This window comes from Crocodylus siamensis, chromosome 5 (assembly GCF_052110815.1).
Source record: "Crocodylus siamensis isolate JL-2025a chromosome 5, ASM5211081v1, whole genome shotgun sequence".
In the NCBI taxonomy this organism is placed as follows: Eukaryota; Metazoa; Chordata; order Crocodylia; family Crocodylidae; genus Crocodylus; species Crocodylus siamensis.
In genome coordinates, this window is record NC_143399.1 from 153311736 (window position 1) to 153325965 (window position 14230).

Here is a 14230-nt window from a genome sequence, read left to right on the forward strand (position 1 = left end):
ATGCACTATTTACCAGGGCACCCCTAGGAATAACTAGGAATAATGGGTACAAAACTAGTGGAGAGTAGATTCAGGTTAGACATTAGGAAGAAATTTTTCACAGTAAGGGTGGCCAGAATCTGGAACAGGCTGCCAAGGGAGGTGGTAGTCTCACCTAACTTGGAGGTCTTCAAGAAGAAGCTAGATAAACACCTGGCTGGGGTCGTACGACCTCAGCACTCTTTCCTGCCTGGGGCAGGGGGTTGGACATGACGATCCTTCGTGGTCCCTTCTGAGACTACAATCTATGAATCTATGAGGCAAGGACCATTTTTAGTTTGACGTTTTATTGCACCTTTATTGTTTTATTGTCCTAGTCCTTTACTAGGCCTGTTAGATACTTCCACAATATAAATGAAAAGATGGAAGCTTAGACTCTTGTAAACACAGAAAAGCTGCTTGAGGAGTTGTTTTTATGAACGTACACCCCAATATAAGCCTTGACAACAGTGTTTCAAGCTAAAACTTAATTATTAGGTTATTTATCTACATAGTTTTCACAGGTTTCTTTTAAGTTAAAAGTTAGCCTTGGATTGTTAATAAAAGCTATATTCCATAACATAAAAACACTTTTAAAAATGTGCGTGTTGATTTCAACTCCAGTGTTAATACATGTTAAGCATCGTATATTTTGATTACAGGACATTTGTCACTAAGCAAAAATTTTAATCCCAGACTGCTTTAACGAACTTTTGCCATCGCTGATTTTATTACATATGCAGTTACATATGCAATCAGTAAAATGACTAAATTGTTTTAAACAAAACTTTCTGTGACAAAAACCAAAGTCATAAAAACAAATTAAATCATATAAGGATGAAAGACCACTACTGCCAAAACATTCTTTCACACAAAAGCTGCCTTGCCTATGCCTACATTTAGACTTAATATACACCTTTATCATTGTACCTGGGATTTCCCAGTATTTTTTCAAAAAATAAAAAATAAAAAAGCCACATTCTGTATTCTTCAACTGGTAAAGAGGCCTATTACAGGGATTCTATTAAATTTCTCTACAACAACTATTCTCTGTGGCAAAAGTCCTGTTCAATAGCAACATCTAGTGGCCAGATATATTCCTAAAAAATCCTCTCAACCTGTCCCTTTTCCTTTGCTGCTCCCAATCCCCATACAAGAGTTATGTAAAGGTTTTCTTACCTGCTGCATTAATCCACTAACCTTCAACAGTGCCTTGTTGCACTCCAAAGATACAAATAAAATCTAGTTCCAATTTTTGCATAATGCTTTTGAGTTTCTATTTTTACTTCATTCAAGCATCCCTCCCTACTATATAGTGAAAAATTTGCAAGTTCTAAAAGTAGACAAGCGTGCACAAAAAAACCCAAAAAGACTCATCTATGTTTGTTGGGAAGAAATACCGAAAACATAAGAATTAACTGCAAAATGAAATAAAAAGGTGCGACGAGGATTCTTCAGTAACAGCGTGTCACAAGCAGGCAAACAAACCTAATGAATGGTAGCTCTACAACTGATGCAGTTATGAATTGTAAACACCAGTCTTTCATGTTCAAGTTTCTTTGAGACAGAGATAAAACTAGAGTGTTTTGTGATAAGCAAAATGTAGCATTTTTATTTGTCCAAATAGGTGCCTTGGTGGCAGTACAGAAAAAAGATCAAGACATATCTTCAGACTACTTAATCAAGGAGGTTCCAAAGATACCTTGCTTAGATCACAGGGGAATTAAAAAAAAAAAAAACATACTGAATGGCTTTCTCTATCAGTTTTACTGACCAGCTGTCAGAGCAGTGTTGGGTTTTCAGGGGGTTTTTGTGGGGGAGGAAGTGCAGGGGGGAGGGAATAGTAGCATAGAAAGGAAAGTGTTTGGTTGCTGGTGGTGAGATGAGGGGGTTATTTTTATTTTATTTTTTTTTGGAGGTAGGCAGATACTGCAACTGCAACTATCTGGAAAAATACATACAAAAGCAAATCATCTAGTAAAAGGAACTTATCTACTTGAACAGAAATATTTAGAAGCAGAGTAAAATAGGGAGAGGACAAGGGACTAATGAAAATTAGTCATGACTCTCTCACTCTGCTTTCCAGGCATCTGGCAAACAGTACAACTATCAAACATATAACTTTCTCATTTAAAGAATATTCACAGCAAAGAAGAAGGTTGACAAATGTCATCCTGCAAATGCCTCAGTCAGCAGTATCCTTCTCTTAACATCAACTGGTTACTTTAAAAAATATGCCTTTAAAATAAAAGCCAAAGAAACCACAGTTTTAAATACAGAAAAAAATGACTGTGTTAATCTGATTTTTCTTCTTTACATTCTGAATATGAGAGACTAGGACAACTACTTCTGGAGCTAGAAATTCAAATATCTGAGGTAAATATCTGATGAGTATTTTGGCCTATTGAGAAGTGTCCGTCTCATTGTCCTCTTCTTTATCATCCAAGCCAGTTACATCCTGGCTTTCTTCTTTTGCCTTTCCACATTTATGTTCTTTACTTGGTTCATCTTGTGGGAGAACCGAGATCATGCTGGGCCACAAGAAACAATCTGCCTCCAGCACCTGTTCAGCTGTCATTCTGTTGCAGGAGATCAGATTCGACAGCAGGGACTTAACCTTATCTTCCTAAGAGAAAGCAGTAAGGGAGAGAAGACAGGAGCATAGATCAGAAGAGTTACTAGTACGAGAAACAGAATACACTTGCAACTCAGACCATGAACAAAACGAAGTATTTCATGACTGCTTCTCCCACATGCATAGACCACAGTTATTACACATGCATAAACCAAATATATGACACTGACCTTGTAAAATTTCAACATTGAACACATTAAACAAAGGAGGTACTTGGCAAAACTAAACTCTTAACCCTTTAATTCCAGTGGGTATTTCAGTAGAGCAATTTCCCTCTAACATAATATTTTACACTACCAAATTCCAAGGCAACTGTAAGAAGATAATTTCAGCCATTGCCAAAACCCAGGGAAATTCTCAACTTTACGTGCTACCTGAGGCAAAACAGAGTAGTCTTTATGACCCTGTATTACATTCACTTCAGCTACCATATTTTTTCATTCAAAATAAAAATATTTACCAGTAGTTATAGTACTTCAAGACTTGTTGCTCTTCTGCACTTCTATTGTGTGTAAAGGGTAAGAGGACAGAATCTACATATGAACAACACACCTGAAGATACTCCACTTAATGAAAAGAAAATGTATTTCATCTGAGTGCTTGTTAGCATACACCACTATATGCAACTCAGAACCACTGTTCAGTTCACCTGCAAGCAGTCCCAGAGTCCTTCTCTTTTTTTCTCCAAACTAAATAAGCCCACCTCTCTCAGCCTTTCCTCATACATCAGGTGACCCAGCCCCCTAACCATATTTATCACTCTCTGCTGACTCTCTCTGATTCATCCACATCCTTTCTGTAGTGGGGGGCCCAAGACTGGACATACGGTTCCAGATGGGGCTTCACTAATGCCAAATAGAAGGGATAATCACTTCCCTCCATCAGCTGGCAATGCTCCTACTAATACAGTCTAGTATGCCATTAGGCCTTTTTCCAACAAGAGTACACTGTTGGCTCATATTCAACTTATTGTCCATTGTACCCTCCAGGTCCTTTTCTGCAGAGCTGCTGTTTAGCCAGTTGATCCCCAGCCTGTGCAAGAGTATGGGATTGTTCTGCCTTTAGTGTAGGACTTTGCACTTACAGAAAATTAGGGGTGGAAGGGACCCCAGGAGGTTATCTAGTCCACCCCCTGCTCAAAAACAGGACCATCCCCAACTATATCATCTGAGCCAAGGCTCTGTCTAGCCAGGTCTTAAAAACCTACAAAGATGAAGAAAATCTACCACCTCTCTGGGTAACCTGGTCCAGTGTTTTACTACTCACTTAACATAGTTTTTCCTAATATCTAACCTAAACTTCCCTTGCTGCAACTTGAGACATTATTCCTTGTTCTGTCATCTGCCACCACTGAAAACAGTCTACCTTCCTCTTCTTTGGAACCTTTCAGGTACTTGAAGACTGCTATTAAATCCCCTCTCAGTCTTCTCTTCTCCAGACTAAGCAAGCCTACTTCCCTCAGTCCCTCTTAACAAGGTATGTGCCTCAACCCCTTAAACCATTTTTATTGCCCTCCACTGGACTTGCTTCAATTTGTCCACATCCATTCTGTAGTGGGCAGCCCAAAACTAAACACAGTACTCCAGATGTGGCACCATTAGCCATCTTTGCAATAAGGGCACACTGTTGGCTCATATTCAACTTATTGCCCACCGTAACTCCCAGGTCCATTTCTGCAGAGCTGCTGCTTAGCCAGTTGTTTCCAGCCTGTACTGGTGCATGGGATTGTTCTATCTTAAGTGCAGGACTTTATACTTGTCATTATTGAACCACATGAGACTTCATTTGGTCCAACCCTCCAATCTGTTTAGATCTCTCCAAATCCTAGCCCTACCCTCCAGCATATCTACTACTCCCCCCAGTTTGGTGTCATCTGCTAACTTGCCAAGGGTGTACTCTGTGCCATCTTCCAGGCCACTGATGAAGACAGTGAACAAAACTGGCCCCAGGACCAACCTGTGGGGCACTCCACTTGATACCAGCTGCCAACCTGACACAGCCACTGACTACTACTCTGTAAGGCCAATGATGCAGCCAGTTTTCTATCCACCTTACAGTCCATTCATCCAACCATGTCCCTTTTACCTTCCAGCTCCTTCCTCAGAAGCCAGTCTGCCCTGGCCCTGCTCCCATGTGCAGCCCTACCAAAGTCCAGGAAGAACTTCATTGGGAACACCTGGATTCCCAATGCTCTACGTTAGCCTGCTTTTCCCTCCATGACCCGGCCAAGTTTGCATCTATGCTCCAGGTGGCATTTTCCCTTCTCCCTGTAACAGGCACCATATTGGGTGCCCTGTTACAGTGAGACAACTGCTTATGGCCCCATCCCACTCCCTGCCCAGGCCCTGCGCCTGCACATTCCAGCCCCAGCCCCCAAGCACCACCCCAACTGGGCAGCACCCCCAGCCCTTCCCACCTCCACTTCTGTAGGGGCCTCAATTACTACCCCACCCCTGCTGCCAGACTTACCTGCGGGAAGCTGCTCTCCAGGCTACCTGGCAGCCTTGTGCCTGTGTACATGTGCACAGGCACATGGTCCTGATGGCTACAAAATGGTATTTAGAGGTTTGCTTGTGGGAAATGGCTTGTAGATAAAGTAGATATGCAGTAGAACAATGGTCATGGGGATGGCAAGGGTTAACTGGTTTCTAAAGCCTGTTCATGATAGTTTCCTTCAAGGCCCACTTGAGACGCAGGCTAGGAAACTGAAGACATGTACCACACTGTGCCATAACATGAGATAAGGTAGCATGAGAGTCACAGTGCCAAACTGGAAAGGCCTTGAGATTTCCGACTTTGGTGAACAGAGCAAATTAGGAGATCCAGTAAATAACCAAATTAAGATGTGTGCATGTGACAGGTTTCCGTAACAATGGATATGTTGATACAACAGAATGTGGGCAATATGACAACCTCAGGGAGACCAATCATCAATGCTCAGAAATAAAGAGTCATCAGAGGGGACAAAGAATACAAAAAGAAGGAATTTCAGAAAAGCAAAGGGTCCCTGAGAAGGGAACCCAAGGCCACCATGGACAGAGGGCACAATACCAGTCCAGGTCATCCACCCCGCAGGGGGCGGAAGGGGCCTCAGCCTTCAACCTCCAGGCTGCTGGCATCTGACATTCAAGAAAGAAGCTCACATACTAACTAGACATACCTTCCCTCTGACAGCTAGAACTAGTAGATATAGAAATGCTTGTATCATTCTCATCTGCTATCACTGTGTAACAATACATTTGATAATACGCAAATGTGAGAAGTCACGGTCAGTCTGAGGGTTTAGGTCTGCCTGGAACAAGGTATCTGGGTCATAAAACCAGTGCCAACAGGTGCCTCCTGATCTCCCTCCTCCTGCTGCCCCTAGCCCCTTGCAGGCTGGAACGCTGCCAGCCTGAGAAGGGAAACCCACCGTTTCCCTCATTTTTCTCCTTTAAAGGAAGAAATCCAGGTTTTACTGTGTGCTGATGATCAAGTATCTACACCGTCTCATCCCTAACCACTGCTTCCCCAGCTAAGAACATCCAACATCAATTACACTTTTTTTTTTTTTTTTTTTTTTTTTTTACTGTAGGACTTATTTTTTCTCCTGCACATGCTTTTCAGTTGCTTCACACAGCAACAGTGTTAATAGATAAGTGTGGCTCCTTTGGGGTGAAAGCATGAGGTAAAAAGGCAAAATAACAGGCCTCTGCAGAAGACACAAGATTATTCCAAATAAACTGATTATAGATGAAGCACTCAAGAAGAAAATAAATTTTATGGAGAACCAAGACAAAAGATTAACAGCCAAAAATTTGAACGATTCCCCCAGAAAGAGTTGACCAAGAAAGGAGAAACTGATGTTTAAACCACATTTACATTCTTCTAATTCAAAAACAGTACTAATTGCCTGCCCCTTGGATTCTATGCTTAGCGTACTACACACAGATGGATTGAATCACCAAAAAAATCAGCACTGACAATATATTGAGTGGTACCTGGTAAGATCACAAAAGAATGGAACATCCCTATGAATTTATTCATGGAAGAAAAAAAAAAAATCTTGATTTCATTGAGAGCCAAAGGCTATAAAATTATATTACTTTTTCCTGCAAGAATTCATTGTTTGTTTTTGAGATTAAAGTGTTTTGTGACACAAAAGTGTTTCTAACATAGCAAAAACAAGAAGCTGATCGTCTGAAACTAACCATGTGAGATGAGATGCACTTTTCAGACTAACTGATGTCTTATATTATTTTAAGACATATGAAAGCTATAATTGACCTAAATGTTATTTGTTCCTCCTCAGGATTTTAGTTTATTTGATTCTCGTATACCTAGGAATTTACCTAAATAGAGCTGGAACTGAGCTACGCAGCAGCTCCTTTAATCTTGCTCTTTTCACTGCACACCCCCAACCTACCACTGATTGGCAGAGGGGCTCAGTGGCCCTGCTGCTCACTCCTAATCATTCAAGAAGCAAAGACTGTGGTTTTAAATATGCCACGGTTTCTACCCCCAACCCAATCAGCAGCAAGCAAAAGGGCTGTCAGGGCTCCTTGGCCAATTAACCAAGGGGGTGGAAGGGAGAGGGGGAGGGAGAAGGGGTATGCAGTGAGAACAGTAAGGTTAAAAGGAGGCACTGCGCAGTGCATTTCCAGCCAGATTTAGGTAGATCCTTACTTATAGCAGTATTTTTTTTGTCTTAAAGGACAAGGAAAGGGTTAAATTTTTCAGCCCTTAGGTGAAATGCAAAACTCTAGAACTCAGAGAGGATAACTTTTATTAAAGCAACTGAAAAAAAAAACTCTGACACAAAAAACATCTTTTTCTGCAAGCTTTTGGGCATACATGCCCTTCCTGAGGCTCAGGGAAAACTAAAGATGGCAACTTCATTGCTGAACAACAATACCTCCCTGGCTTTCTGCCACATGACACCACCAGGGAAGGAATGCTGCTATATCTGCACATCAAAGAGCAGCTCACAAAGACACTCTCATGGACCCAGAGGGACAAACTTCCATCTTCAGCATCCTCCATGCAAAAATGAAGTTTATTTTCTACCTACGGGGACTTTTTACCATCTTTAATTTTCCCTGAGTCTGAGGAAGGGTTTTTGTGCCCAAAAGCTTGCAGAAAAGGTAATATTTTGCAAAGTATTAGTTGGTCTAATAAAGGGTACCATCTCTGAATCGAAAGTTCTATCTGCATTTGCCTCAGACCAACATAGCTACCAAATACACCCCTCATTACTTAGGTAGCATGCACCATGTAAAATGAAGCAGTAGGCAGATAGCTGTGTAAGCTTTGGGGGTGATGGGGGGTGGGGGTTAATGGATATTTTTAAAGTTCTAGAGCAATCAGAAATGATATGTGAATAAGAACTGCTCAGCTTTATTTTTAGTTTATGGTATTGTTTTCATAATGTTATTGTAGGAATCATGTTACACTATGTTAAGGGAACATATTATGTCAAAGGTGATGATATTGTTGAGTGTACCAGTACAAGACTAGAACAATCCTTGAGGAATCCATAGTTTAAGACTAATCAAAATACTAATACTGTCAAGGTGGAAGACAGTAAGCTTCAGGCAGATGAAACCAGATACTAGATATGTTAACATTAATACACAAGCAAAGGTGTAACGGGGTAGGTCCACACTTGAGGCAGCCTCTGTCAAACAAGGCAATGCCAGTTCCTGGTGTGCTAATTGCAGTGGGATGATCAGTTGTCACTCAGTCACCTTCTGCTTTTACTCCTCCCCAGAAGTGGTGCCCATGGCTGCAGCCCTTTCCACCCCCTCTATTACACTGCTGCACAGGAGGAAAAAAAGCAAAAAGCAGGGCAAGGTAGTACCTTAGAAACTAACTCATTCAGAAAGGCATGTGCTTTCATAGGCAACAGCCTGCTAATCTGACAAAGCAGGCTACTGCCTACACAAGTGTATGCCTTCCTAAACAAGATAGTTTCTAAGGTCCCTGGTAGATGTTACGTGTAAGACATGATTAAATAGTTAAGCACATCTTAAGTAGTGGGCTGGCTACTTGTTACTGCTATTAATGGCACAATAAAAAGGGAAATAAGTCACAACATTATTCCACAAAATATGCATAATAATTTTGTGGCTGATTTCTGTCATGCCTCACACAGCTCATGTAGCCAGTGCACTGGGCCCACTAGTCAGATGATTGGAGGTTTCAGCCCTGGTACTGCACTCAAGAGCACTCTACACTCAAGTGTGGTCCCAAATTGGACACGCCGCAGCTGCAATCCTGGGACTGCCCCAGAATACATTCCCCAAGACCATCTATCAGCTGATTTAGAGGCCTTTTTTTCACATTTTCTAGAAAAAAGACAGGACAGAGTGGCACCTTAGGCTGCTGACAGGCATTCACTTAAAGATGCAATGAGGTCTGACTTTCAGTCCTAACAGTAACTTCCTGCCATGCCACACATGCACAGTAGGACACATGATTTTGGCATCAGGGATCAAATCCCAATTGTGCTCACTATCTGGTACAAGGGGAGCCACTAACCTGATGGGTGATCCTAGCCCTGCGACTGCACCAGACTGTGGAACACACTCCAGTACAGTCCTGGGGTCTGAGACTAGGCTGTCTCAGCTGAGACCACACTGGAGCCAATACAAGACTCCAGTGTGATCCCACTGCTGGGACTATCCAGCAGCTGATGGGGGTGGTGAGGAAGGCACGAGAGAAACAAGCACACTTTGGAGCACACAGGCAGCAGTGGTGGAAGACACCACCGAGGGGTGAGGGGGAGGCATCAACATGTAGAAGGTAAGGGGCAGGAGTCAGGTCACTTGGCTCCTCCACCATTTGCCCTTCTGCAGCAAAGGGGGAGGAAGGGGGACATATTTAAGACAACCCTCCAAAAATTAGATTCTAGACATGGAAAACTGTAACAAATCTATAAATTTTCCATATCTAGAATCCACATCTTGGAACTGGATAAATACAGTGGGAAGGGTGGGAAGAAAGGGAGAGAGAAGATATATGTGCAAGAAACACAGAGATATTAACATAAATGTCTCCATCTGGTATACTTCTTCCATTATATGACAACTGGAGTTGTATGCTGTTGCTGTAAATGGGCAATTAAATAACAGAAACTCTGAGTTAAGCTGCAGAAGTGTGGCTAAAGCAGAAAGCCCCAAAAGCCTCTTCCCACATGACTGCAAAGTAAACTTTTTTAGACCACTGGCTTGTCAGCAAAGAAAAGAAAGCAATTAGCATGTTCACCTGAACCAAATCAGATCAAACAGAGCATTAGTCCTTAAATTAGATAATGCAAACAAACTATATTATCATTTAGGAATAACTGATTAATCCAGGGGTAAGCAATCCCTTCCACGCGTGCCAGAGCATGGCACACAAAGAAATTTTGCTTGACACTCATGCCTCGGGGAAGAAGCTGGGGCTACACTGTCACAACAAGGATCAGGTCCCTCATGGCTCCCCCACCATCTGTTCCTGGCATGCCAACATCTTACAAGTTGAGGTTGCAGGTGTTTTTGGCATTCTGCTCAAAAACATTGCCGACCCCTGGATTAATCAAAATATATTACAAAAGAGTTTAGTTTTAGTGGATATATTTGTGTTTGCTTTCCCAGGTTGGAAAAAATGAAGCAGCCTTGTCCATGAAAATTTTAAATCTAGTACCAAATAAAGAAATAGGTGGCATTTGAAGGAAGGAGATAAAGAATCCTGCCTGTCTTAGAACATTCAAGAGAAAGAAAAAATGATCATCTAGCAAAAGCTACCCAAGAAACTGAAGAGGAAACAAGGATGGAAGAAAGGATCCTGAGACATGGCCAAAAAGTTCAAGACATTGATGAAAACAGTTAAATGCAAAAACACAGAGTTAGGAGCACAGAAGAAATATTTGTAAAAGCAATAAAAGCTTATACAGGATTAGGCATTCCCATTAGTATTACTAGACAATCCTTGAGCAGGAGAATGGAAGAAATCAACACTATGACCAACATTTTCAAATGCAGGCAGGTACTCAAGACTCCTTTAAAAAAAAAAAAAAATCTGGTCCTTATTTAATTACCTCATCTAAGGCACCAATGTTTGAAAGTTTTGCCCTAAATTTGTAAAGCTATGTTTTATAAAAACTAATTTACTATAGTTAATTGTTAGATTAAGACATAGGAGACAACTGTTTTATTTCTCTTACAGGGAAACAGACAAATAACTTCATTCATTCTTCTGTCTTTTCAAATAAGCTTCGATCTGCCTATGATATTTAGGATTCTTACATCCTAATTTCCAATTAAACATTTTCTCAGCCTGACATTCTTAATCTAACATTGGATAAAATTCAGTCAGTATAACATTATATATAGTCTGCATACCTCTCTAAGCTGCTGAACAATAAAGTTAACATACCACATTAAGTCCATCCAATTTAGGAGTTCCATCTTCTTTTATCCTACATTCTTGGTCTTGAACGCAAAGCTGTAAATTAAAAAAAAAGTGTATACACACATATATATATACACACATACATACACACACACACACACACACACACACACACACCCATATAAGGGGGCGTCCATACGCACGAGTGTATGTGAATGTACACACACACAATATCTGTATAACTTCAAATAAGTGTGCGTATAATCCAAGTCTCTCACTATTTCTCCTTTAGGTTTGCAGGGATCTCTTGTTTCAAATAAAACTCAAATACATGTCTGCAAAAGTTTTAAAGTATAACTTCACAATAATAGACAACATGAAATGGGGCCTCAATTTTCCCAATATCTACCCAAATGTTAAAACAAATATAAGCATTGCTCTTAGTCTCAAAACAGAAAAGAAAACACCATGGGAGAGAAATAAACTTGCGCAAATAATAATGAAGCGCCACAATGGAGTCACACATTTAGTTTCAAGTCTACCACCATGTTAAAAAAGGATTAACCACACTTCTTCTCAAACACACAAGTAACCAGCCAGACAGTAAGAGCCATTGTGACTGCCTTATATAAATTTCTAAACATTTTAAGCAAAAGATATATTTAAGAGAAATACCTTCAGGCTTACAAGTCGCCACTATAAACTAGAGCAGTGCTAAAGCCCAGCATCTGAATTTGGCCAAGACACAACCTATTCATCTAATGAAAGTTCAAACAACCTGTACTTCAAACAACTGCAGTCATAAAGAATGCAACAAATTCGATCAAATGTTGACTAACGTATTATTTTTTCTTTTGAACCTGAGTGTATGCCATGCCACAGGTAGAATTTTGTGGTATTGTGTCTCTTTACTTAATGCAATAATGCAGCTCTGAGTTGAGCAGTCTCTGAGCTACAGAGAACGGCTGACAGAAAAGATAAGGAATAGAGTAGTACTGACAACAAGCACTATAAAAAACAAAAGCCTCATATTAGCAAGTGTGGCTGTTTAGGGAGACAAGCCATCTTGTAAATTTTATTGAGTAATACATTCATGTGCTCACAAGTACAATTCCCTATTCCCTCTATTCATAGCACTGAGTTTAAAATATGCACACTCAATATGACAGCATGAGTTAAAACAAGTTAGACATAACATTTACTGTTATATATATGCCAACTATATTTTCATGATATTAGCATAACCTCAGTTTCTGGGGGTCTACTGCTGAAGATTTTTTGGACCAATACTGATGGCCGATTATTAACGAGCCATATCGGCCGATACTGATCCAATTGCCAATATGCAGCCCAGCAGCTTGGAGAGCAGCATCCGGCTAGTGAGTCAGGGGGCAGTGGCATGGTGGGGCAGATCATGGCCCCAACAGTGAGGGAGGAGGGGGACTGGGGCTGCCCAGCCAGGGCAGGGCTTGGCACAAAGCCACGAGCAGTTCATCGGGGAAGCAAGGGGAGGGAGGGAGGAGTGGCTCCTGCTGCTCACACCCCCGGGCCAGGCATAGGGAGCATGTGCCCCTCAGATTTATGTGCCCCCTGGATCTGTGCGTCCACCCCATAGCTCTAGTCCCAGAACCACCACCACCCACCCCAAGCACAGGCCAGCCCCACCCCCTCCAGGAAGAGCCCAGTGCCTCTCCAGCCCCAGCCCATAGCAGCAGCCTGCCCTCGCACCACACACAGATTGTGGGGGGTGCAGCACATGCCCCCTATGGCTGCCCCAGGGGCAAGCGCAGCAGTAGGAGCCACTCCTTGTGCTCCCTGGACAAGCCATTTGCAGCTTTGTCCCATGCCCCTGCCCCTCCCTCCCTGTCAAAACCTAAATCTACTCCTCCCCACACCCCTTCCCTCCCCTTTCCCTCTTCACCCCAACAGACTTACCAGCCAGATGCTGCTCTTCAATTTCCTAGGCTGACTGCGTGATCGCTGCGGTTACGCACATCACGCAGCATTTACCAGTGACATTATCAGCCACATCATTCAAAAAAAAAAACAAAACCAGATTATGTCAATTTTGCTTTTATCAGTACCAATACACTATAGACCGATGTATCAGTGCACCTGTATCAGTTTCTAAAGCAAGAGCCTACCCAAAATAGAAGACAGCCATAGGCATACATGTCAGAGGCTGCAGAAACTGGCTGTCCCATTTTTAGTTCTGGTGAAATTAAGCTCAAGGTCCCAGCTTTCATAGAGTTTGCAGAGGCACGCTGATCCTAGAAGAGACAGAAGTATATCAGTCCATTTTAAATAAGACTGGCAGTATATCAAATCACACATTGCTTCCTATTATCTTGCCCGATTACTTTGCAGCCAGTGCAAAAAGGCAAAATGCAACAGGTAGGTAATAAAAACCTCCTTACCGTTGACAGAATCCAGGAAGACAATGAAAGCAATGCAATTACTGTGCATCACAGAAAAAGCGACGCATGAGGTTTTGCTCTCAATTCCTGAACAACCACAATTCAAGAGCTAAAAACCCATTTATGGAAAGTTAAGAGAAAAGTCCTCAACTCTTGTGCCACAAGAGAACAACTAGAATGTTATGACTGGCATGAGGGAAAATCCAATACTTCCTTTGTTTCTGCTTTTCTCTAAGCCACACTAAATACTCAGGCAACTATGAAAGAAATAAATTAATCCAGAACCAAGAAAGAGAATTAAGTTCAGAAAGCTGACTTGGACCAACGCACACAGGATCCGCACTCTGCAAATGTCATCTACAGAGGTTGCTATGTAACAACTGTAGAGATTTGCAAAGATATGCAAAGACACCTACAAGGTTCTGCTTAACTGTACAATGCTCTAGATCAGGGATGTAAAACTCAAATCAGTTAGTCAGTCGTATTCCCTGCCAACCACAAGCTAAGCTGGCTCATGCCACTGGCACTCACCCTCATCACAAAGTGTCACCAATTTTCACTGCCAGCAGTGATCAAAAGCAATAAATAAATTGGACAATGGGAAAAGGGAGCTGGAGCACATTAAATCCTAAGTGCTGCTACCAGAGAACATGGCTACCAACTGATCTGAGTTCCTGAGAACCCGGTGTCTGGGAACTGACATTGTTCACACAGAGGTCTAGACAGAATTGTCTGTCCTCTTGGTTCATCCAGAAGTGAACATGCTCCTCCGCCCCACAGGCCAGAT

The 14230-nt window shown here is 41.8% G+C and overlaps 1 protein-coding gene across 1 annotated transcript in view; it reads right to left on the reverse strand.

The window, feature by feature from the left end:
• Positions 1-694: 694 nt before the first annotated feature.
• The window catches only part of STK31 (serine/threonine kinase 31), a 92011-nt gene continuing 78475 nt past the window's right edge, over positions 695-14230 (reverse strand). Inside the window, exons 22-24 of the mRNA XM_090046766.1 lie at positions 13171-13296; positions 11051-11119; positions 695-2644 (exon numbers count right to left, since the gene is read on the reverse strand). Coding sequence (XP_089902892.1) covers positions 2420-2644; positions 11051-11119; positions 13171-13296 — 420 coding nt within the window. The 3' untranslated portion in view covers positions 695-2419. The remainder of the gene's footprint in view (positions 2645-11050; positions 11120-13170; positions 13297-14230) is intronic.